At 39.3% G+C, this 26,599-nt stretch overlaps 1 protein-coding gene across 1 annotated transcript in view; it reads left to right on the top strand.

Annotated features, from left to right (window-relative positions):
* COL25A1 (collagen type XXV alpha 1 chain) overlaps positions 1 to 26,599 on the top strand; it is a 298,323-nt gene that overhangs the window by 184,883 nt on the left and 86,841 nt on the right. Inside the window, exons 6-9 of the mRNA XM_066548131.1 lie at positions 10,326 to 10,352; positions 10,514 to 10,540; positions 22,685 to 22,756; positions 23,639 to 23,746. Coding sequence (XP_066404228.1) covers positions 10,326 to 10,352; positions 10,514 to 10,540; positions 22,685 to 22,756; positions 23,639 to 23,746 — 234 coding nt within the window. The remainder of the gene's footprint in view (positions 1 to 10,325; positions 10,353 to 10,513; positions 10,541 to 22,684; positions 22,757 to 23,638; positions 23,747 to 26,599) is intronic.

A 26,599-nucleotide genomic window follows, 5' to 3' on the forward strand; every position in this document is an offset into this window, starting at 1 on the left:
CCAGTATAAATGTGATGGGGAATCACACATTAGCATTCCATCTATTCATCTAGAAGTTCCAGCTGTCACCAGGGCATAGTAGATCTTCTAACAGAAAGTGAGAAACTGTGAAGCAAAAATTACTTGCAAGCCTTAATTTGGTAAACCTTTGCTTAGCTTAACAGAGTACATATGAGTACAAAAAAGCAATTACAAACTTAGTATTGTGGTTCCATTATGACATTAGAAAGGGTTGTTAAAATATAATTAAGGACTCTGAAATATTTCTTGTATTCCTAAATAATTTCTTTATCAAATGACATTCATATTTTCTTCCTTATTCTACATATGGCAGAAATGCACTCATGTGTTCTGTGTTCTATTAGGGATCATGTCAAAGCAACATATTGAACTGTGTTCAGGAATATTATATAGTATTTTGCTATCCTGCTGCACATGTTTTTAATTTGATATTAAACTCATGCTGGCTTATTATTTTTAGTGATCTTCATGCTGTATTTTAGCTTTGAAATCCAGTTCAATTTGTTGCAGATCCCAGTAGTTTCACTAGCTTTAATAAAAAAAAAATAGGAGGTATAAAAACGTGTATTTCATCAAGTTTATTGTGACTTGAAGATAATGCTGTGATGTCTAAGAAATTAGTCTTCTGCAAGGTTTTCAAAATATCAGAGTTCCTTTATGAAAGCCATTATGATTTCAGAGGCTGTTGAGGCTTTGTGCTAGATGCTTGAAAGTCCTGTAAACTTCAGCAGACCTGGGAGATTTGGATCTCAGGCTGGTAGAGGAAAGCTTCAAAATTTATATTTCCCTTTTTAAAGTGACACTCCTGTGAAATGAAATTTTACTTGAAGCAAATTGATGGGTTAGTAGAAATGCTTTAGGTTTTTTTATATTGAATTGATGCTGGCAATAAGAGCTGTGCTGATATGTTACTCTTTCCTATAAGTATGGGTCAAGTTTCAAGAAGGAAGAAAAAGGCAGAAAATGCAGAAGTTACTTTCATTGGAGTATTTTGTGTATTGCCAGTAGTGTTACTATTGAGCACGGCATGGAAGTGTCCATTCTGTTTGTGGGCTTAGATCCAGATTGCCAATTTCAAAAATGCTTTGTCTGTCCCTACAACACTGTAGGATTTCCTAATATAGTTTTTTACTGAGATCCATGAGTAATATTCAAGAGCTGTGAGCTGCTGAGAAATATGTAAGAGAATCACGTATTTTCAGTATTACAATCCAGCTATATTGCCCAATATGTCTGCCAGTGATCATTTGCCAAAAAGAATGAATATCCATTTAAGTATAAATATACATATGTGTTTAATTTCCCCTGAAGATGTTCTGAATTTTGTAGTCCATACTCTTAGTCTTCAGGAGAAAACAGTTTTGTTTTTAATAAACTTTATGTTGTCTTAAATTCCTTCCTGTATAAAGATGTTTCCAGCCTTATAGGTTACAAAAATATATTCAGTCATCTCACTTTTACATATGTCTGCATATAAAAGTATGTGTATGTTTGGAGTTGATTAAAAATTCATCTGCATTTATCTGGTGTTCCATCTCGAACTTCACAAATCTGAACAGTTCTCAAAATAGCTCTATGAAATACATCATTGTAGTTTTCCCCTTTGCAGATAAGGGAATTGGTGACAATAAATGAAAGATTTGGTTATTGTGTTTATCTTTAGTTCTGGTGTTTATCTTATTGTAACATAAATATTATTTTATATGCTTTTTTGTGCTTTTCTTTCTGTATACTATTTGACATTAAATAAGTTAATTTGACTAAGGGTTGACACATCCCCATCAAGATTAGAGTTATGACCTAGAGTGTCAAACTTTGCCTCTTTCAGCAATGCCTTGTACCTGGAATAGTTCAGAAACATTTTTGGTAACCTAATACTTGGAGGTCGCTTCAGGTGGGTTTGTGCAATGTAGTTTTTATCATTACATTTGTCAGACAGTTCTTGTGAAATGGAGCCCATGCACCATTCTTGTGAAATGGAGCCCGTGCACAGGAACAATGTAAGGGACTACAGAACTTGCAAGGGATCATAGGAAAGAAAGAAGAATAAGATTCTCAGAGGAATGTGTAGTATTTTTCTAAAATAGATTCTTCCCAAGCATTAGCATACCCTGAAGTTTAAAAAGTTACCTGGTTTCTGAAATAATCCCATTGCTCTTAATCTGTGGATGCCTCAGAAGCCTTTCTACCCCTGGTGCTCTTTTTTACATGGCTGTGGCTTTATACCACTATTTTACTGCCATTTTCTTTTAACCATTCATGATTTAAGTAATCTAACACACATCTTTCACAGTAGCATTTTACAGTAGCATTTGCAGACAACACCAAAGGAATATCTAAATCTTTCTTTGACATTCTACAACCCTGAATGAGAAAATAGCTCCTGTACTGAATAACAACATTTGGAAAGGAAAAAACAGTGTATAGACAGTATGCCTTGCCTTTGAAATACTGAGTGAAACTCAAAGCATTGCTACTGAAACTGGTGTGGAGTCATCATAGTAAATGGACAAATGGAATTGGCCTTCCCTATTTCAAAGTCTTTGTTAGAATCCTGTGGCTGAAAATAGGTTTAGTGTTAAAAATACAGCAAATACATGTTATCTGTAAAACCTTGTTCAGATGTGAGCTGTTCACATGTGAGCTGTTAACATAAGTTCAACCTTTATTACTTTATAAATTTGCCTTGATATGATAGCAGGTACAGGCCAAAATTCTTCAAAAACCCACCTGGTTTTAAACCAGCCCTTATTTCAGATAGGTGAACAGAGAGGGGTTTTTTTTTTTTTTGAATTTCAATCATCTGTTTCTGTGTAGCTACTACTTTTTTGTAGAGCTGGACCGTGTGCAGCATCTGTTAATGAAGTACATAAATCTCCTAGACTCAGCTGCTGGTCAAAGAAGGATCTGCCTGGTAGATTCTTGGATGCTATTTCATCACAGAGTAGTAATGCAGACAGCGAAGTTGAAATATCCAAAAGGCTGGGGAGCTTGGAAGATGTATTTTGATGACCATGGGTACTTCTCCTGTAGGTAGTGAGTGGCAGTGGTGAATCTCCATTGCTCTGGAACTCCCCCCTTCCCTTGCTTTCATCCTTTGTCTGTTTCCTTCAAAATAGCTGAAGTTCAGCCTGCCATTCTCATAAAAAACCAGGTAAACACCAGAGGTGATTGAATTACAAAAGCCACCATCCAAGTTTTAGGGTAAAAATAGCTGGAACACTGGAATATGAACTACTGTTTCTGGAAATAAAAGAAGTTGTTAACTCCCAGTGAGGAGCTTTTTCTTACTAAACTTTTAGGAATAAATGAGAGAACTGGCCTGTCAATAAAAATCTACTAAAGGAAGTGTAAAAAGTACTTATTTAATGGTCAAGTTGGAGTGGCTCCTGCTCATTGCAGTGGGGATGGACTAAATGACCTTTAAACCCTTCCAACCCAAACTGTTTGCTGATCCTAAGACAGCATATGATGCTTCTTCAAGTCTTAGGTGGACATTCTAATGAGACAGAGATCTGCTGGAGGATGGGTGGAAGAGTAGGAAGCCTCAACCAGTCTGTATCAAAAATGTCTCATTTTTGAAATGTTTTATCAACAAAATATTGAACCCTGAAGCTGATACTATGTTGTAATTAAAAATATTGTTAAAAATCATAGATTAAACTGCAAAAAAACCTGAGACTGCAGTGGAAATAGCAAATATAATAGTAGTTATAATAAAGGCTTCCTGTTCAGTCTGCTTTCTGAATTTTGGTTCTGTAGGGCCCAAATCAGTTGTATTTTATTATGTCTTCCTGCAGTTCTGAGTTCCATCCAAAAATTTTTGTGTTTCTGTGATTTTGAAGTAACAAAGATTGTGTTTGTATTTTCCTCACAATCTTCCTTCTTTCCTGTTATTGAAATCAGAAGGTCTGGTTGTTTTTTTAATAACATGATAGATACAGCAATATTAGGTTTTTTAATCTGTACTTTTATGTCCTGTTTTACCTGTTTACAAGAATGGCATTTCCTTTGTGGTGTGGATTTTTTTGGTTAGTTTTTTTGTTGTTGTTGTTTTTGGGGTTTTTTTTTACAGTATTGCATCAATTGTCTAACATTATTAGTGAAGTTCTGTTTATCTGACAAGTAGGAGAACTGGAAGGTGCATTGTGGACAAGGGAACGAGGGCCAATATTCAGGAAATACATGTATTACAGTGCACTGAGCAGTAAGTGAAAGTCAGAAGGCTTTTGACTTTACCAGAAGCCATTTTCTTTTCTTTAGGAATGTGCCAGTTTTTTCTGCCACCATATAACTGGTCTTACTGTCACATACAGCAGCTGCTTGACTCACAAGAAACTTAAAAGATTTGAATCATAATGTTTACTTAAATTAATTTGTGGAAATAGTAAAACTGATCCTTGTTTCTTCATGCTCAGGCAATGGGTACATAGTCAGATACCCTCTGTACCATAGAATCTTTGTAGGGCTGTTGGTGCTGCTTTGTAGGCTTTCAAAGAAAAATGTTGTATTTGTCTGTAGAAGGAAGGGTGAGGAGAAGATGACAGTCTTACTGATTAATCAAAGAAAGAATATCAGAGAAAGGAAGAGGAGATCCCCTTTATCAGAGAAAGTAAGAAGAGATCCCCTTTAGTGTCCTTTTGTCTGGGACACTGGGCCTTGTGCTTTTTCCTGGGTACTGCATTAGTGAGTTAGCAGTGACTCTAGTGCAGTTTCTAATGTGAGCTGGTGGTTTTTGTGAGCGGTATTATAAGTTTCAAAAAAAAGCACCCTATCCCAACCTCAGCTAGGGCACTGCATGAGAAATGAATGTCTAAATGAATGTCTAAATGGTTTCTTGACACATTTTTGGTAGACTGTATTCTCCTGCCTGTAGTTTATAAACTTGTCTGGTTTATATGTGGCTATAAATCACTGACTTTTGAATACAGTTGTATGAATTTACAACAGGAGTCATTTATAATTTGCTTGTTGTGAATGTTAATGGAGCTGTTTATCTAGATTGCTATATAAATCAGTTTTATGTTTCTCAGCTTAAATCATTTACATAATGTGGTTTAAGGCAGTCACCCTTATTATGCCAAAAATTCAGGTTTCTTTTTCTCTGCCTTAGGATTTTTAACAAAAACTTTGGAATATATGGGAAAAAATGAGATATTATTAAGAGTCTTTTGAGAGGTGGATGGTTGATGTTTTCAGCATAAGTCAGTCATATTACAGAAGGAGAATAAAACATGTAAAAAGGAAGGCACTTCAGCAGTAGAAACTGTTCAGATTCACTGAAAATTCTTCAGAGCACTTGTAAAATTGTTGCAAGGTGAAATGTTGGCATTGTAAACTAGCATATGTAAACACTGGCTGAAAACATGGCCAAGCTCAGCAGATGCCAAAACCACATTGACTCAGTATTTCAGGGTTTGCATAGTGGACATGAGACTGAAATGAGTGTAGGAACTTTGGAATGGTTATGATACACAGCAGTGTTTCATAATGCTCTGTGTAACCTCCTGTGATTCAGCATATCTGATCCTAGTATTTTGCAGCGATTACAGGATAAGCTGGGGATTGTTGTTCCAGTCAGATTCTTGTAATTTATCAAAATCATGAGCCAAGTTTCAAAGAAAGAACGTTCAGCTTTTGTATCTCATTATTTTGTTGTTACACGCTACAGCCACCTTTTACCCTTAAAGTAATCTGCAATATTGAAGTAGCTTAGGCAATGTATGGCATGCTGTTTAGTTGTGAAAACGTGGTTAAACTAAGCTGGGAAATTGATTCCCTTTTTGGATTTGTCTCGGTGACATTGGAGTAGCTGGTTCACTTTTGTGTTCCTTTCTGCAAGGCTGCTGTTGCCTTAGGCTGCCAGTCACACTGTGGCTGCTGGTAGGGATGACTGCACTGTACACTCCTCAGTCCCAAATGAAAATGAAGGCTGAACCTTGCAAACTACACTCATTCCTCCAGCTGCCAGCTTGCCTTAGCTTGTGGCTGTTGTGGTGGGAATGTAGGAAAGCAGTGACTGTGTCTGAAAGGTTATTATCACCTGTGTCTTCTGTGGGAGCTCTGTCTGATGGGAGCTGTGAAATTTGGGATGTCGTATTCCTTAGGAGCTGTGAGGGTGGATGATCCCAGTGGGAGCTGACTGTCACAGTCCAGCTGATTCTGTTGGCTGGTTGGTTGGCTGTCACCAGCTTGTGCTGGGGACTGGCTGGTCCTTTTTACAGAGGTATCGTATGGCCTGTCTGACAGTCAGGAAAAATCTGCACTCCTCTCTACTGACTGCAGAGCTTTTTACAGAACCTTCAACATTGCCTTGTACTCTGTACTAAGAATGCCTTACTGTTTTCAGTTCTGCTGTCCCATCAGTGCTTGGAGCCTTTTGGGTGAGTTTGCAGCAGAACTTCCTGTATTGTGGCTAAAGGCAGATCTGTAGCAATAGGTATGTGGAGAGAATGTGCACTGTAATACAATATCTGTAAGAGAATTTTGATAATTATGAATGTTTGTAAAACCAATATAAGTCAACTACTGGCTTTTTAAGAGGTCTCTGGATGTAACTTTTGCAAAACCATATAGGTGGCAATGGCCTCAAGGGTGGAATTCAAAGTTAGCATCTTTCAGGGAATGAATTACAAAATTTCATCTGTGTGGAAAAAATCATGCTGATCAGATCACACTCAATTAATTATAAGGAAATGTTGCTTGATGAAGACTGCAAGGATCAGTCTCCTGTTTTCTAGTATTGCATTTTCTTGACTTTCTATTCCTGTTTATTGCATTCTCTTGACTTTCTATTCCTATTTATAATAATGTAAAATTTCATCAGAGTATGGAAATGGGATTTTGATAGCAAAAAAAATAAAGGTGGGGGGTCACCTGTCAGCAATCCTGAATATGGCTGGTTTTTGGATTTGACCCTGATTTCAGCTCTCTTCTTAGCTGGCGGGTGCCTGGAGGCCTTTCAGTCTGCTGTAGGAGAACTTGGTTTAAAAACAGTAGTATTTTTTGCCTAATTATGAATGCAGATTTTGCATGTGTTTGAGATTTACAAGGCCTTGCTTATGTGAAACAGGCTATAAACTCTCCTTGGAAATGTATAGTAGTCTGGAGTAGATAATTACACTTCGAGAAAAGAGCCTCTGTTTCCAGTGAAAACACTGTGAAGTTATTTCAGAAATGCTCTGACCTCAGACGTTTCATATAACTTACACAAAATGCTTTCACATTTGTTCGGCAGCTTGTGGCTTGATCTCTGCCATCTCATAAACCAAAGCACTGAAGTCTCCCTGGGAAAAAAAAGCAGCAAGTCCATGCTGTGGCCTACAAAACTGGTGTTATTTTACTCACTCTGTGCTTTGTGTCTGTACCCTTAAACAGAAGAAACCTTGCCCTCCTTTAAACAAATCTGTCTCCTAATTACACCCCACCCCCACAAACCCAACTTTCCCTCAGATTTTTCTTCCTCCCTGCCTCCACTCAGTGTACCCACACTAATAAACTCTGCAGTAAAAACCTTGGGAGAATTTCTCAACACAAATGGAAAGAAGATGTCAAAGGCTGAGGGTAGGAATTTTCTGTTTAAAGTTGCGAAAACAATAGAGGACAATTGAAACAGTGGGGGAAAAGCCAGAGATGGATGAACAAGCCATGAAAGTATTCCATTAATTTTTATTTTGATGAAACCCCGCTGGTTCTCTTCACTTGCATCTAAAAGAACCATTTTTATTTGCATTTATTTGTTTGTTTTTCAAGACTTGCAGAAAGCAAAAGCATTGCAAATACAAGTGAAGAGACTTGTGAGAATGTTCACACCAGAAGTGTTTTTGTGGGCTTTTGAAAAGCTGTTTTTCAGCCCTGGTAAAATAAAATTTTCAGATGTTTATGAAGACTTTTATGAAAAATTTGTGCGCTGGAAGGGTGACGTGTTAGAGATGATGGTGTCTGACACTCAGGGAGAGAAAACACCAAGCAATAAAAAACAAAGCAAAATCTGATTATGGTTTCAGAACTGTTTTCAGAAAATCTTGCACAGAAGAAGGAGGAAAGAAAAAGAGATATGATTCAGTCTTATTAAAAAGCATGTTTGGGTATACGTTGTACTTTCAGAGAACTCTCAGTAGAGGAAAATATGCAGGGTAGAGGAAGGGGCCAGTTGTGCACTGGTGATGGCTGAGCATAATTGCCAGCAGTCGTGCCAGGGAGACAGTGCAGTAGCCCTGCAGATCTGGTGGCTGAGCCCCTCATGTCAGCTCTAGCTTGTTTCTGTTCCAGTGAGCCGGCTTGGTTTAGGCAGCTGACATGATCTCTCCTGTTGTAGTTTCTACCAGCAGGCAGAGCTGTGGCAAGCATGCTTCAGAGAAGTTATGAGCCAAAACCCATCAGAAGCAGAGCAGGGCCACTCTTGGGCGTAAGAGCGGCACTGAGCATCTAAATGAAGGCAGCAACAGCTCCCACAGGACAACATCTGTTTACAGTCTCAGTCGTGTCAGGTTACCTATCATTTCATGCCTAAGGCCTGAGAAATAGGATTCTGACTGTAGCAGATAGGGGTCATGCTATTTGCACTTTGCAGGCAGTGAGATATTCAGAGCCAGTAATGCCTTGGTGATTCAAGGAGGCAGAACACGTGAGCAGAGCCCTTCGCCTGTGCTTCGCGTTCGCTGTGGAGAAGACAGCAACAGCCTGCACTGACTGATTTTAGTTCTTCCCAGTACTGTGTTACTGATGGTATGAGTTCACAAATTCACAAGCTCAGTGGCATGTATGTAGCAGACCTGCTCTCCTGTGATGTCATGTCACAGTACATGTATAGGGAGACTGTAGCTAAAAGTTGACAGTGCTGCATTTAGTTTTCAGTATGTATTTATGTGAACTGGGAAAGGACAGTAGGGCTTAATGCTTAAAAATAATATATGGAGAGACCTTAAAGGTGCAGCCAGGTTGTATCTATTAATTAAATTATTTTGTTTCATGTGTTTTTAAAGAGACCAAGTGCTTGCAGGGCAATGCAAAGTGGGCCAGGGTCATAGTTAATTGAGCAGAGAGTTTCCACTCAGCTAGCAGTGAGCACTGTGCTCCCTGAAGGAGACCTGGGGACATCAGGAGGCAAACTTGTTTCTATGTCCTCTGCAGCAGACAGAAGAGATGGCAGGCCATGCAAGGAATGGCATATGCTTTAATTCCTTTGATTCAGCAGCAGATGCTCTCCTCTGGCATGTATCAGAAGCCCTTAAAACTAAGCAGAAAATTGGCTACAACAGGGATTCTCAAAGACTTGCCTGTGGTTGATCACGTCTTTAATACACAGCAGACTGACCTCCATTCCACTGCACTTATTTGAACCACATGAATTTTTTACTTGTGTTGTTAGTGACAATCTTTTCTTGTTCTGCAAACCTCACAATAAACCCTCACAAACACACACACACTGCCACGCTCTCTTTGTGTTATCACAGTGAACCATGCTGGCTTGAATGGCTCCTTCTCTGTTTACAGCTGCTTTCATATGTATCTCAGATCCTTCTTTGTAATGAAACACCTGCATATCTTTCAGAAAGCTGGAGGTAGAGTCTGCACTGTGTAAGCAGACAGTTTTTTGCAGACTGATAGCATTTTTATTCAGAAGATACTAACCTGAAAAACTAGTGGTTTAGAAACCTGCTGCTACCTTTCTGAAAAGTGCTTAATAAAAATGGAATAGGAAAGGACTTCCTATTTGTGATTCTGTCACCTTACTGTTTGTTGGGTGGTAAGTAACAAAAAGTAATACTCCTGCAAAATCATGTTACACAAAGTGCTCATTTTGCCTAAAAAGTCTGCTTGAGACTAAACATCAGTATTTCCAAAGAAAGGAATGACAACCCTCCTTTTAGAATTTCAAATCCATTTTTCTTTGGCAATCTGATACAAGGAGGGTGCCAAAATACATGACAGATTTATATGTATTTGAATTTATTAAGTGCTCTTGCGAAGAACTTTTACAGTCTAAGAAAACTTTTTTAAATCTGCTGGAGATAAACTATCGTCCCTAAGTGAAATCTGTAGATATTTTGCCATTTCAGGCATAGTTTTGCTTGTTTGAGTAAACTGATTCAACGCACATTAGCAAACTATTCAAGAAATAGTGTGCAGTCCCTATTATTAGTACAGAAACCAGCTCTGGAAAAGCACTGGCATTCCAGAGTTAAAAATTATAAGGATATATATTGTTGGGAAGAAATTGCAGATTGACACAGACCTGTTTCTTGCTGTATCCCAGGACTTCATCAGCATCAGTAAATAATCTTTGCCTTTGTTTCTTTCAGGGCCCTCCTGGTCCAAAAGGCGAGAAGGTGAGTTGGTGTTCGGGTGATTCTTACAAGGTGACTGGAAAGCCCTCCCAGCATGAACTCAAGAGACTGTATTGATGCAGTGAAATGTTAGATTATGTAAGAGAGCTGGGTAGCACACAGATTCTGTGTTAAACCTATCATCTCATCTTTCCACTTTGCAGGGAGATCAAGGTGATCAGGGCCCTCGGGTAAGCATCTTAAAAAAATGTTCCACTTCCCCTTCGCTGAGTAGGCAATTAGTCTTTAGTGCAAAACTAAATTAAAATACACTGTCTGAGCTAATTATGCTTATTAGCTGCATTTACCCTGCATGTTGAAGTGTCTGCAGGACAGTAACGTGAGCAGGAAGTGTCTGGGAAGATTTGGGTGATTCCAAAGTGTAAAGTTTCCATTGTGGGTGGAAGCAGGTTCCACAGTGATTTTGCTCTGCTGTGTAAAACTGGCTTTCCTAACCACACCATTCAGTTTCCCCAGCAATGTGTTCATGCCATGCATGGGCTTCCACGATGCAGAGGGCCAGAGGGTTTCTAATAAATATACTTCTAGATTTCATGTAAAATGTAGCTAATATTTAGTGAATTATAAACAAATATAATGTATGCATGTATTAGCTTTTTTCCTGACATATATATATTTAATATTTTTAATAATGATAATATTATCACCTTGTAGTTACAATCCGGACAGAACATGGTTTAATTGAGGAAATGAGAAGGTTCTTTTAATTTCTAAATGTCATGTTTATTTTAACAGAGAAGTAGAGGAACACAGGAGTGAAAGTTCGAATGGATTGGCTGTGCTAATGCACTCTTCTTTACATCTGTGCTTCATTAGAAAACGCTTGGTTACATTGTTCAGATGATATAAGAACACTCTTTGGTTACATGTTTATAATTTTTCCCATAACAGTATGTTCCATGGATTACTTTCTTCTGTTAACTTTGCTAAATATTTTGAATTTGCAGCTTTATTTCATTCTACTGTTTTGTTTCATATAATTTGATTTAATTGGATTTTACATTTTTTTTCAGCAATAAGATTATCTAAAGTCACAACATGATTTTACAGCTGATTTTGATGTTCTGTTAACTGCCAGGGTGCCCTGTTATGCTTGGTGCTAGGGCTGCACATCATAAAGTCACCAGCCTGAGAGTGAACAGCTTTAAATATTATTTCAGTTGAAACTCAGTAGGAGTTGGAAAACTACTTAAATAAATAGAAAAGAAAGTAGAGAGTAACAATGACAGCTTTTTTCCTAGGTAACTAATATACAAACTAAAGATTCTGAATAATGTAAAAATTTTCTTGTAACTTCTAAGCAAATTTAGTGTCTCTCTCATACTGGGCTATGTATTTTGTCTGGTTCTGTGCTATAGAGCTTTGCAGGGAATGTGAGGAGAGAGGAATGCAGGGGAGGAGAGCAGTGCAGTGCCTGTGGCTTAGGAGAGGATGCTCAATTCAGGTGGCATAAGACAGGCTCGAGTGCAAGTGCTCACACTAAGTGTCCTTACAAGCAGAAGAACGCATGTTCTTACGTTCACATTCACAGGCTTTAGATTCAAAAAACAGGAGGGCAAATTTGATGGCAGTATCAGAGAGGGTGCAATAACAAATATGGAAGAGCAGTGTTGTGAAGAGCATTACGTAGCTGAGGATAAGAATCTGGAATTATGACTATCAGAGAAGTTTCCAGGGAAAGCCGCCGAGGCCTGAACACTGGAGAACAAATGAAGTGGTATCAACACAAGGGAATGATGATGCAGAAATCTTGGCAAAATGTTGAAGAGATGTAGATGTAAGAACTGTTAAGTGGTTAAGCATATGTGGCTTTCAGTTCCTGGTGTGGAGGTGTTGGCAGTGCCCAAGAAGAAGATGCAGGTTTGGTCAGTGTTACTGCAATGGGACCTCTGCTACACAGAGCTTGTTGAGTCCTACTTTGCCAAGACATACTCCATATACAGGAAGGCAGTAGAGTCCTTACTGAGCCATACAAATCATGGTTATGACTGTTTGTGGGTTTGGTAAATCAAGTGCAGATAAAAAGCAGAAAATATCCAACCCGAGGAATTCTTATACAAGGACATCACGAAGTTGTATCTGCAGCAGCAGCTAGCACTTGGGACTGAATTCTGTATCTGATTACAGAAAAGGAATTCAATAAGGTCAGCAGTGGGGAGGAAGAGGTGATGATTAGCATCTTCTGGACAAGCTGAAACTTTACCAACTCCTTAGTCAATGCAGGTTGTAGTGACATACCTCCTTTTTAAGTATATGGATTGAACTTGGGAAATTTGCCCAGTGTTGTTGGTTTTCCCTTAATCTATTCTGAATGTGTTCTACAGCCTCTTCTCCTTTATTCCCCTCCATATTTCACAAGTAATAAGTACCATGAAGCCTCTGACCATTTAATGTTTCATGGTACAGCAGTTATCTCTTCTGATAACTGTCTTCAGGGTGAGTCTGCTCAACCTGCTGTGCCAGGGGATTTACAATATAATTAATAGAATTTTTATGTGTAAGCCACTCATGCACCAAATGAAACTAAACCCATTTAGTCCTGGTTGGTTACCTTTGCACACAGTTTTCCATCACTGCGTGTGTAAAATAAATGGGTTTGGAGGTAATGTCATACAATATTATTTTTGAGAAATATTGTACCTGAAAGTAACTGGGGCATGACATTAACACTTGGATGTGACAAGTTTGCAGACAGATTGAATATAATATCTAAGAGCAGTGAACGTTTTAGTGCTAATTCATCTTTTACAGGTATGGAACCTGAAGTTTCTTTGGGTTTATATTTTTACATACTGGCTTGAAACAAGCGATTAACTTAGCAAAAACTTCTAGTGTTCCAAGCTATGACTGAAATTTCAAAATGACACTTTTTCTTTAGAAAAGCTGCTTTCTTTCATCTAGGCATTTTTGTAAAAGAAATCAAAATAAAATGTAAAGACTGTCCAAATCAAGATGAGACCTTAAACTTCCAAAGATCTGCTGATCAGAAAATAGAAGGATATTTGTGAAAACATTTTGCAAGAGGAAAATATCTTGTTTTCTGTCCCACCCACGTTTTTTCACCATGAGATTTTTTTGAGGGATTTTTCTTTCTGAAATAATTTCAAAACCATAAAAATAGTAATCAGTTATCTCAAAATGTTGACAGTCACTGGACAAGTAGGCTATATACTGAACTGCTTTATAGATCAGGTCTTTTTGAAAATTCCTTCAGTAGAGTCATACACTAAGAACTCAGCCATGCAAATACCAGCCAGAGGTCAAGCCCTTGTATTTTTAGAATAATTTGGCTGGTTTTTGAGTGGGTTTTTTGTTGTTTTTTTTTTTTTTCCCAAGAATCTGATAAGTTTTCTTAAGTGTTCAGAAGTAGTCTGTGGATCAGTATCCTTCATTGAGCAGAGATGGCCTAAGGGTTCTAGTTCGTAATGCCACGTGGCTTGATCTACCAATGTCCATATTGTGTAGAAAATACAAGCCAAAACACATTCTAGTAGTGTGAGTGGTACAGAAATTCATACCCTGCGTGGGAGTTTGAGCAGCAAGTTAATATAGCTTTTAATCACATGAGACCACCAATAAGGTAGTGATGGTGTATCCTGATCTTATTTGGAAAAATTATTTTTTTATCTCTTTATGTATTTTTATATCAGATCTCTTAATTACTCTAAAGTTCTGGTTGGCTAAGCATTTAGGTCAAATGCAGAACTAGATTTCCTTGATACCAGCATAAGAAATGGTAATAATATATCTTTTGGATGCTCTTCTTTTTGCAGAGGGCATGGCTTCATGAAATGTCCATGGAGATTTGCTTTACTGTCCTGAGCCATGAGAAAATTAAAAATGATGGAGTTTAGCCTGTGGACTGTTAGAATAAATGGTGATATGAGGCTGCTCAGTTACAGTTGTTGAGCTCTAGTCCAATTTTAAAAAAAGCCTTTTAAAATTTCATGATGGTAGGATTTCAAAGGGTGTATTGTCCAAGTAGAGACTGCATCTTGCTAATGGAAACAGGTCTACAGAGGTGAATGTTTGGGATCCGAACAGCTAGTATGGAATGGTTTAGTGGATGTGGAGGGAAACTTTGTAATCAAGGATGAGGAAAAGGCTGAAGTACTTAATGCCTTCTTTGCCTCAGTCTTCAACAGAAAGACTGGTTGTCCCAAGGGCAACCAGCCCGCTGATCTGGCTGACAGGGATTGGGATCTGAAGAGACCCCCTACAATCCAGGAGGAAGCAGTTATTCCTGTTGTGCCACTCAGAAACTCACAAGTCTCTGGGGTCAGATGGGGTTCACATGAAGGTGCTGAGGGAGCTGGTGGAAGAGCTGGCCAGGCCACTCTCCATCATTTATCATCAGTCCTGGCCACCTGTGGGCGTCCCAGATGACTGGAGGCTGCCCAGCTACAAGAATGCTCAGAAAGAGGATCTGGAGAACTATGGGTTTGTCAGCCTGACCTCAGTGCCAGGAAAAGTTATGGAAGAGATCATGTTGGATAAGATCATGCAGCATGTACAGGACTTTGAGGGGATGAGGCCCAGCCGGCATGGATTCAGGAAAAGCAGGCCCTGCTTGGCCAACCTGATATTCTTTCATGACCAGGTGACCTGCCTAGTGGATGAGGGTGGTGTTCAGTTGGAAGTTGGGCTCGATGATCTTGGAGGTATTTTCCAACTTTAGTGACTCTATGATTCTTAGTCTTTTCTCAGCCATCTGTAAATGACATAATAAATATCTTTTGTCCTTTATCTCAGATACATGAGAGATTTCTTGCTTACCAGGGCTAGAAATAATTAGCTAGAAGCGGGTTTTAAAATTGGTTTTGGGCTCGGTGAAATAGGATACCACCCAGAAGCCATACTTAAGTATTTCCACAAAATAATTTTCTACTTTAGTTACATTTAAATAAATTTTCCCATTGGCTGGGATGGCACAGAACTGATAATATCTCTTAAATATCTTAGGCAGGAAAGATGAAGTTCTAGAAAAGACAGGAACTCAGAAGTTTATTTTATTTTGTTAACCTTTATTGACTTCAAGATTAAAAACATTCCTTGAGTCTTGTTAAAACAGTTAGGTTGAGATGGAGGTATAATGTTCTTTTCTAGTTAACCCTTCTCCCTGTTTACTGTTAATATGTTTGCTACTTATTTGCTGCCTGGTATAGAGAAATCATTGCTTTGCAACTTCTACTCTTCTATGCTGACAGACTACCTCAAAATTACCTAATATTGACAAAAGAAGTCCTGGAAGCAGTCTATTTACTGAAATAACTAAATACAAATGTGTGGTTATATATAAACATGAGCTCTCTTTTCAAATTGAAGTATTGCTTCACTTGTTCTGTTATAGGCACAACCTTTATAAACTATGCCATATTAAAGGGAAATTCAAGGTGTGCAAGCAGTAAATTTTGACCTGATTTTTTTAAATGAAAATTTTAAAAAGCCTTCTTTAAATATATGTGCATTATTATTAGTTAATATGTATCTTGGAAATATATAGTAAGTATTTTGAGCCTTTTCCTGCTCCTAGTGACAATGCATGGAAAACCTGTATTCATCTCCTTAGAATCAGCACCTCAATCATAAATTAGAAAATGCTCATTACTTAATGATGATTAAACCATGACCATTAACTTTTCAACCCTCTTTAAAGCCATTCTATTTTGGGGGGTTTTGGTTTTGGTTTTGATTTGATTGCTGTTGTTGGGGGCTTTTTTAAGAAAGGAACAGATTTGCTTCACAAAATAAATAGTAGTATATAAACTAATCTGATTTATTGACTTCCCCAAAAGCAAAACTCAGTTTTTTGGAGTGAGGTCAGGTTGACATTGCTAACTGTAGTTAATGTAGGTAAATCAGTTACGTTACAGGAAGATTTGTTTCCAGATGTTTCATGCTGGTAATTTTGATCCTCATTCCACATCTTGTCAAAGCAAAAATGTATAGTATTAGAGTGAAAGTATTATGTTAATTAAATACAATTTTGCATAATTTAAATTCCATTTAATGCTATGAATTTTTTCTGCACTTGATGATTCTTATGTCTAAAAGCATATTTTCTCTTTTATTGTATGTTGCATCAAGCATATAGCAGATACAGAGTGCTGCTTTAATTTCATACGTTAGCAGTGTTGTTTTTTCTGTTGTTAATTGACCTGTTTAAATCAAATTGTAGATCAAGTTATATAAGCTATATCTAGCTACTGTTTCAAACTGCACTCTTAGTGGGCCACAATAAGAACATTAAAAAAGCATTAGTGATTCCTTCTGTTAACACAACTTTCACTGAAGCAGAATCATTGAGAAAACCACTGGACATCCGGTTTAATGCCAATTTGTCCGTGAGCAGTTAATTTAATTCCTAAGACTTTGTTTCCTTATCTGCCAGAAGGCAACAGGGGTATTTACCTACTCCATTCCTGGGATTAATTATCTGCACTTCACTGGCGTTGGGCCGTTGTGGCTCCCCTGTTTTCCATTAAGGCGAAACTAGGGTAACAAATTGGAGCAAGGTAACTTTGCTCTGTAACTAGGAGAGGTTAGGAAAGAACTCAGATGGTGCTGGCTGCCAACTTTGTCTAAAGCATTGGGACACTCAGACTCGAGACTCAGAGTGCCCTTTTGGCTGTGAATGACTCTCTAGGGCCAAGCTATGCCTTTGATGTTCAGCTCCTGAAGTTCCCCTGGGGAATGCAGAACAGCTGTGACACTCCAGAGAAAGTGCCACATACCTGCTCCCGAGAGGAGGATGTTGTCATTCCTGTCCTAAGAGCTGGGCAGTGCGTGTCTTTACTCTCCACCACTTGGTTTGCATCTTGCCCCTTTTTAGTAATGCCAGAGGAATGGTGAGGAAGGAAGTCTCTGTACATCCTGTTCCTTTTTCTACAGCCCTGTCCTCTGGCTGAAAATACATCATGTAGTTGTTGTATCTCTAACTACAGCTGTCACGCAGAAGTGCTGCAGCACTGAACATTTGAATTAGACAAATCTGATTGAAAACAGCTCTTAAAATAATTAATCCAGTCCTAATAAACATCAGAGAAGAAGCTTGAACGACTTACCTGAATCACATAACTGCAGCAGGTGAAAAAATTGAAGATAAATAAAAGCTAGGAGAGAAGATTTTTGTTTTGAGAACCAACTTGGTTATGGACCAGCCCATCTTGCAGTTAGCTGGATGCCTACCACCACTTTCAGTGAGAGTAGCAGGTTTGCCTTCAAGAAGGATATTTTATGGAGGTCAGGTGTGTGATCATTCATCAGAACACATAATTGAGTTGTGTGGAAAAGACATTTTGCATCACTGAAAATTCATCTAATAATAGGACAAAAATAGAGAAGTGTTGGCTTTATTCTGTTTCATTCAGTTTGAGTGCAGTGTCAGGTAGATTTCACAGAGGTCATTATAGGAAATAATGCTTTACAGTGATCTGTTTATGCTAGATCTTAAACACTGCACTTTTACTATTTTTTTGCAAAGTCTGGATCATTATATAATGTATTCAAATCAGAACTCTTTGCTGAACGTTTACCTAAGTGAAAAGAAATTTCTGGATTCTTGTCTTCTTGTGGTGTACTGTTTTTGTTAGCAGATTTGCTGCTGGAGAAAGGAGCAGTTATGATAAAAGGGATTATATAAGAGAGCTCCTGCTGAGAGTCGGTGGCACTGTACAGGGTGATACCAAACACTATTCCCCAGGGCAGGTACAATAATTAGCCACAGGACTGGCACTCAGTCTGAGGGATTAATTAGAACTGGAGGTGGTGTTGGGGAGAGGCAGAGCAGCCATAAAGAGTGTCAGGACCGCTCTGGCCTGAAGCCTGTGTGATTTGATGTGAAATAGCAGCAGCTGGCTGTAACCTTAGGAAGTGCAAGAGAACAGCAGGTGGTAATTCCTGTCTCATTTACCATGTCTTCACAGGAACATGCAAGCTTGTGCAGCTTGGGTTTATTGGCAGGTCAGAAGGAAAATCGTAGAGAGGACTGTGACATTTACTATACTGAGCAAATGCAGTAGTCAAACTGGAGTGTGTGGAGCACAGTGTATAAAACCAGTAACACTGCTGCCTAATGTTATCATACTTGCCTCTGACAAGGTTATGATGACCTTACAATATTGACCTCATGTGGACCAATGGACAAAGCTGAGCGTACTGTGCAAAATCCAGGACAGCTAGTGGGAATTACATCCTTCAAGGCTTTGATGAATGTAACAGGAGAACTATTTCATCCAAGTAAAAAAATCAGCCAGGGGAATGTTATGATGTTCTGGCATCCCTAGATTTTCTCAATAGCCATTGTATGGGGCAAGTAGGTTTTACCTGCACTTTCAGGTGGGTAATGTTGTCCCATGGCTGTTGGCTTCCATCAGGCATTGTGTTTTGCTTGGCATTTGGGCAAAAATGGCAGTGAGGCATGCAGCAACTGTGCTAATTTAGAAATTGTAACCAGCTAGCATTTCAGGGTGAGCTTGAGTAGCTGTCAGCAGAGGAATTTAGTAGACCAGTGGTTGCTGTTGATGACTGTAGTGTTTTGTATTCTGTTAGGGCCTCCCAGGGTGTAGAACAAGAACCCTTCCTATGTGCAGTTCAAGAATCAAACCAAATAAAGAGAAAATTGAGTAACTTTGAATCCTTTGTTCAGAACAGCCTTCGATAGGGAAAAATAAAACAGATCCAGGGGATATTTGTGGCTATATTTATAGCAGAGTGACAGGAAAGGAAGAGAACTCATTTTGTGGGAAGGATAGCTCTTTTTATGCCCTTTTAGAAGCTCATCGTGTGCCAGCATTATCTTTCATGGATGCCAGAGGGTGCAAAGCCTAAAGCCTCCCACACATGCAAAAACTATGGCCCTATTGTAGTGTCTTTGCTGGGTTCCATTTAGTGTTGCCATGTTTCTGGCACTCTTCAGAGAGCAGAGAGACATGTTACTCATGGAGAGATGATCCAGGTCCAAACTGGCATTTCATGTGTCTGACTGTTAGGTCTAAGATTATGACCACTTTGGGCAAAGGAAGGAAAGCTTTATCCTACTTGGGAACAAACTGGAAGAAGTAACTAAGCTGCTGATGGAAGAATGGGAAGGACCCTTTTCTCATGTGTTGTTTATGTAGGCAAAAAACTGCAGTACTGACAGCTAATCTTGAACTTGCCTGTGTGGTGTTGGGAAGCTTTGGGAATGCTGGGGCTGGACTGTGCAGTGCTGAATGTAAATAGTTCTGTGTACAGCCACACAAATCTTTCCAATGTCTTTCATTTCTTCTCAAGGAGAAAGAAAATCTTTCATGACAAACCACTGTATTTTCTGAATAAGTGCCTTTCTTAATTAGTTCTCGGTTCTCCTTCATGTTGAAAATGAAATAAATCAAAATTAATATGAGTTTAAAACATCAAATTGCTAATATTCTAATTTAGAGGTAACTGAAAATTACTGTGCTGTAATTCTAAAGGCTGATGAGTAAAAATGAAGTTGTTTAAAAATGTTATGTTTATCCATTTTTTCAATAAATGTCATTTATTGCTTGCTATTCAGATTTATCTTCTTATGTAGGTTTCTTGTTTGTGCTCATTTTCATTACATGGGGGTTGTAGTTTTATCTAGAGGAGAAATGGATCATGTGCACAGCAGGGCTAATGAGTCACAGATGTAAAGATTCTGACACATTACTCTCTAATAACTTCTTTAACTTATTCCATAATAAGATAAATGCACATTCCATAATAAGATAAATGAAAACTTGATACATCTGTTTCCTAAACGATGTATCATTCCAGTCTTATCAGTGTCTCAGGAGTGAGTCCCTTTATATGTTGTGAGTTTTAGCCTTTTTTGGTTTTGTTTTCTGTTTATTTGTTTCTAAAGAGGAGATTTCAGGTCACTGAGCAATGCAGTTAGGCACACTGTGGTTCATCCCAATGAAATGGGAAAGCTGCATTTAGCCACTGGCTTTATAGGATCCACTTACAGATTCTCAGCTTCATCTCATGGATGTAGAGCAGGAATAAAAATGCTAAATGCAACTCCAAGATGCTAGTGAAGACATGTATGCATCAAAAAGTAACTCTCCCTTTTTTGTAAAGACTGGTGCAGTCTTTGTGATCCACAGGCTCTCTGGTGTGATGAACAGAGCAAGTATTTGCCACATTAAAAAAATCTACTGCAGCTGAGAGACCTGGCAGGCTGCCCTGGCCTGTTGGTGCTCCCCAGCAGGCCAGCTGGGCTGCAAAGAGCTCATGTGCTATAGCAACATGGGCTGCACCAGCAGAACCTTCACACAGGACTCCTCAGAAGGGCCCTTGCCTGGCAGCCAGTCGGGCACAGCCTTCCCTTTAGGAGGTGCTAGGCTGGCATGGTGCAGCTCTTTGCTCCAGGAGGAGCCCCCAGAAGGGCTGTGTTGCCACCTCTACCTCATAAAGGAGGTCTGTGGGCATATAGGGGACTTAGAGCTCCCTGGATGTATTTTATTGAATTTTCCTCTGCCATTGAAAAAGCCTCTGCTTCTAACAGTGTGTGCTATGCTAAAGGCAAGGAGAGGACTTAGGGATTTCCTTCTCTTTAGGAATTCACTGCTCAACTGCATAAGGTTTTGGCTTTATCAGAAGGTTTAATTCACACCCTACAAGGCAGCTCGAGAAAGGTGTTGGACTGAAAGCAAAATTCACCCTCTTATAGTGTAACAGCAGGCCACAATCACCACACCCTTCCCTTGTTGTGCCAGTACAGTACAAATTCTGCACATCTCGGTAGAGCAGAATATGAGAAGCCATATGTGGCACATAGCAGCTGAGGGGGTGAAAATGGATAGGAAAATACTGCTGTGTGTGTCTGGAAAACTTTGACCATTATGGACTACCCAAGATCTAGCAGTAGATTTATGTTCAGTGTTCCTAGTTGTTTATGTGCTACCAATTTATGTGCTGAATGTCATATGTTAAACAGAATGTGAGGAGCAGGATATTAATTATGCAAAGCTCTTCAGAGCATACTGTCATTGCTGTCAGCTTCTGCAGCAATCCAGAGTCAAGGCTTTCCACATAGATCTCGAAGTGCTGTAGTACATTTCCATTGAAAATGGCTCAACCATCTGGTGGCTGATAGTCTTAACAATTTTCAAATGATCATAACAATTTCTCGTAACTTTAAGGAGAGACACCTTCATGGGATTGCTCCTTCTAAAATCTCTTGATATTCTCATTGAGAAGTTTCAGCTTGCGTCTGCAGTGCAGTGCAGACCTCACTCTGTTTCCCATATGACAGAGAGGCCATTTCCTGTCTGTTGGCAGTGTGGGGTGTACTAAACGTGGTGTTTGTTCTGTTTATGTGTCAGTAAATGGTCTCTGTGATGTTTGTGTTGTGCTGTTCTCGTACCATGTTGTGCTGTGTCCCTAGGGTCTGCCAGGCTTCCCCACAGTTGCTGCTCTGCACAGTAATCAGATCCTCACCGTCAAGGTTTGTGGCTGACATGTACCTGTTCAGTCAGGTCTCTCTGTATCAGCATAAAAGTGCACATGAAAAATTGTTTTTAGCATGGAATACCAGTGAATTCTTATGGTGAATCTAAGCCACTGCCTTTGCATTGATCTAAGTACTTCTGATGCAGAGCGTGGAATCAAATCTATAACTGTGTACCCCTGGAAATGCCTACATTCCCCATGGTCTTGGTCAGGATTTTATTTTCAGATGAATTTTTCCTGTTGTTCTGCTTCCCTGAGGCATACATGAGTGTGGAAAATGTCAGTGAACTCTCTACTGGTTACATGTAGAGTCAGATATTTGTGTTAGATACCAGAGGTTTAATCTGTACATCCAGATTTTTTCAAAGTGGATTTGCAAATTAAGCAGGAAACAATCTGGTCAAGCTGGACCTTCAGACCTTATAAAAATGACACCATTCTTCATGGCACGCTATGCTGGTTAGAAAATCTGACTGAAAGTTGAACTGGTGCTTTGTCTCTAGAAGCTTTGCTGAAAGAACAATATATAAAAATACTGATTTTTAGAGCCTGGGTAATGAAAAAACTAATACAAAGGCAGAATTCTCATGCAAAATCTGGGGAAAAAACAGTTATGCATTTATGTCACATTTAAGACATACTGCTAAATCATAGCAGTATGTCCTGTACAATAGAGGTAATCTTTTTCCAAAATAAAATGCACAGTTTCTTTCAGGCAGAAGCACCAGTTCATATTATAACAGCTATTACAAATCTAATGAATATGTCTTTATTTCTTTCTCGGGCCTTCTGATGTCTATTCTTCAATTCTCTCATCTCTGATCTTCAACCTTTGACCTCACCTGCCTGATCAGATGGTGTTTCCTAAAATCAATCATGGGTTTCTCTCTGCTGATCAGCAGCTCATTAAACGCCGCCTCATTAAGGTAGTGCTTCATCTCACTGGAGTCTGGTTCTTTACATTCAGTTTACTCTTTGCTGTACCTTTTTGTCAGATGCCTTCTTATAGCAAGTTGTTCACTTGAAAATGCTTTGAAATGAAGCTGCTGTTAATGGTATTAACAGTTAAAAGACTATGGGTGGCTTTGCTAAGTGAGCCACGTTTGAGATGCCGGCAGCTTTTTTCCAGCGGTTTGCAGTGATGTGCTGGAAATAACTAAAGCACCATTTTGGGGTGTCTTTTCTTTTTTAGAGGGGAAGGTAATATATTTTGACAACTCTCTTGAAAATTGACTTTAACAAATTAATAGGTAAAAATTAAGACAGCTAGCTAATTGTCATTATAAAACAGCCTCCCAAAACAGATGGGAAATTATGTACAACTCCATCAAGAAGCAGTTATTTTCCATGCTCAGTTTTGTAATCTATCCATGTATCATTCATGGGCTTGGAAAATTGCTGTGCAAATCTGTATATTCTCAGATGCAACTTTTCTTTCTCGCCTCAGCTTTGGTATGATTATGCAAATCATGAAGCAAACAGATGCTTATCAAAAACAGTCACTTGCTCTGGAGAACTAGATGAGTAAAATATTTCAAGACTATCCCAAATTTTGGCATATGTGCTGTGGTAAAACAAGCAGTTTAGAATCTGAACCTTCTGCTCTGTGGCTGATTGCATTGGACCTATACAAACTGTTGGTCTTCAAGGCAAAGTGCTGTTTCTGCCATAAGCAGTGAAGAAGCCACTGTCCAGTTCAGGACAGCTTCTTCCAACCTGTCTTGCACTCTTTATAGGCGAATTGATGTGTTTTTTATGTGGTTGATGCCTCTAAAGCAAATTTTGTGATGAGTTTTTTATTGGTTTAGGGGGACCAAGGACAAGCTGGACCTCCTGGACCTCCAGGGCCACCAGGACCCAGAGGTCCCCCAGGAGACACCGGCAAAGATGGTCCTCGTGGGATGCCTGGCTTAACGGTGAGTTACTCTGCTGCTGCTTTGGTGTGCACGTTTCTCTCAAGTGTTTGCCAGCAGAGTGTCAAAGACATTTTCTGAGGTCAGATTGGCAAGTAAGACAGGAAGCTGAACCACAGTCAAGTTTGAAGGTGTACCTGAAGTCCCACACACACAGAACAAGTGTATAGAAGGGCCAGAAGTAACGCCAAGGTTCCTTGCCTCCCACCCCTGGCAGTTTCCCTACACTTTCTAAGGTTTCTCAGTCACTCACTGATGTTTAATAGCTGTGTGAGGAGAGTCTGCCCCTTTCCACGAGTAATAAATGTTTCTATTCAAACTGCAAGATAAAACTGAATTTGAGGCCTCCTAGCATAGCTTGACTTCTCACTTCTTAATGGTTTTACCTCAAAAGTCATGGAATAAAGTAATAAACTGCTAAAGCTGCCCAGGGTACGATGAAGTTGGGAGTTAGATTCTGCCATTTTTAAACAAAAAGAACAGTACCATTTTCTTTGGCTCAACCACCATATTTCATTAGAACAAGCAGCAGAATCCAGTATATTGTGTATTGTTTGTTTTAGGCATGGGATGACCCCCACACTTTTTGAACAGATATCTAAACACATGATTTTTATGAAAAGTATGTGTTTGTTTTTAGTTTCATATTTTGTGGCCTCCTTAATTTTTATTCCTTTGAAAGAAGTATCTCTTTTCACCATGAATGGCATTGTGTTATCAGTGTGGAAATGGAATCACAGGCAGGAGAGAGACATGAAAAATAAAATGGCACATGTGTAGATGCATACACATGTTCACATCCACGAAAAGTGAAGATTGTGGCCAGGAAGGCACATGGGGAACCAGCAAAGTGAGGACCAGCACTGGAAACAGAAACTAGTTTCTTGAAGAAAAAGCATCACTTGTTACATGAGACCAGGACAGCATAAATTTTTCCTGCAGGGCCTTTTTTGGCTAAAACTGAGAAAGAAAATACCTACACTCCTGTTCTAACCCTGTTCAGGTATTAGCTGTCTAAATGTAATATAGCATGATAATGGTAAGATGCTGTTAAAATTTTCTTGAAAATCCAGCAAAGCTGACCAGTTGAGACATCTAGGTCTCTAGAGCTGCTGCTGCTGCTGTTGTTTTGGCTTTGGCTTTTTTACCACTCCTGCCCTCATAAGTTCTAGATCAAGGTTATGAAATGACATTAGAAGTCTGTAGTTCGTTCTCATGATGCTTTACTTGGGCAACCTTCCCATTTCTTGTTAGACCTATGGCACATCAGGCTCTGGGCCTCTTCTAGGTCTCCCTTGCGTTCATTTATTGTGGTTAAATGGACTGTAGTCAGCAGAGTTGGTGCTGGTTTGATCTAGTAAGGGCAAGACTGAAACCAGAATCCATTTCTGACTGCAGTGATAGTGTTGTAATAATTCACATACATAGATGGGGCTGGCAGAATCAGCTGGCCTTGCTAGTTACAGTGTGGCTGGCGTGTGGCTTTGTGCTTTTAGCAAAGGGGTCAGTAGTGTTTCTCATAACAGAAAAACCATGCATTTTATGCAATGAGGTAATTTCATTTTATAATAGTTCTGTAATGATTTTGACTTTAGATGGCAAGAGAGAGTTTCTTTTATAGTTTTTAAGCTGTGGATATCTTAAGCCCTATAACATTATGGAAAATCACTTCATAATACTGCTTTAGAATCAGATACAACCAAGCACTCAGGTAAAATCATCCAGTTTGCTGCCCCTTGCTACTGTTCTGTACCCTCAGGTTAATGTTCCTGGTCTCAGAGTGCTTGTTCCTCCATGGCTGTGTGAAACACACTCAAATAGGAGAGCTATAAAGGGAGAACTTAGCTGAGAGGGAAGGACAGCTTTGTCTTTGAGGTAAAGACTTGTGTGGACCCGGTGAGCTGAAAACAGCAGCTGCACACCCTCCTATAGCGTCACACAGCTATAGGAGGGTGTCCTTAGAGTGACCAGTGACCATTAGGCAGGCATTGCCTCTTTTGCAGGGTTAGACAAAGTAGGGCTTCTCTTGCAGCCTGTCCTTCTCAAGCTAGAAGGTTTACAGTTGCCACTGCTGTAAGATGGTGTTTTGGGGCAGTGGCTGGCCAGGAACGTGTGCCTCCATGGCTTCTTTCTCCCAGCTGTCCTTGGTGTGCTTGCAGATGCTGCCTGTTTGCTTCTGAGTGCAGTACATGCATAGCCAGAGAAGCAGCTCTGATTCTTTTCAGTTGCCAGGAAAAACGACATCAGAACAGCTCTCATCAATTTTCTGACAGGCTTTCTTTTATGACAAAGCTGCTAAAGAAGACCCTGCAGCTGTGCTGATATGGTAGTGCATGGACTGCCCTGTGCTCCGTTGGGTTTTCAAGGGAGTGATGTATAAACCAGACCACTAAAATGATAGGAGCTCTGGGTTTTTTGGATGGGTATTTTTAGCCCATATTGTATGACTGATATGTTTTACTGTATATGTGTTCATATGGGAAGAAAGGGGAGAAGATAAATTCTGACTGCATGTAGAGTTGTGCCCACAGAAAAAGAATACATTGGGGAAATGATGGGATACCATTTTGAAAGCCAGTCCAGGTATTTAACAGCTGAGTAATTGTTTCATGGCTTCAGAATACCAATATGCATGGTTTTATGGAACATGGTAATTGACAACATTAAGTTCTGCCTGCTGACTGAGGTGATGATACAGACCAGTAATCTTGGAATGAATATATAAACTGTGGGATATAGCACATATGTGAAAATAACCTTTCTATTGTCCTTTAGCACAGTGGAATGGAATACTATGTTTGGAACCAAGGTCAGAGTCAGAACACCAGTACTTATCTCTTGACTTGAGAACTATAT

This window comes from Molothrus aeneus, chromosome 4, assembly GCF_037042795.1.
Source record: "Molothrus aeneus isolate 106 chromosome 4, BPBGC_Maene_1.0, whole genome shotgun sequence".
Classification (NCBI taxonomy): Eukaryota; Metazoa; Chordata; class Aves; order Passeriformes; family Icteridae; genus Molothrus; species Molothrus aeneus.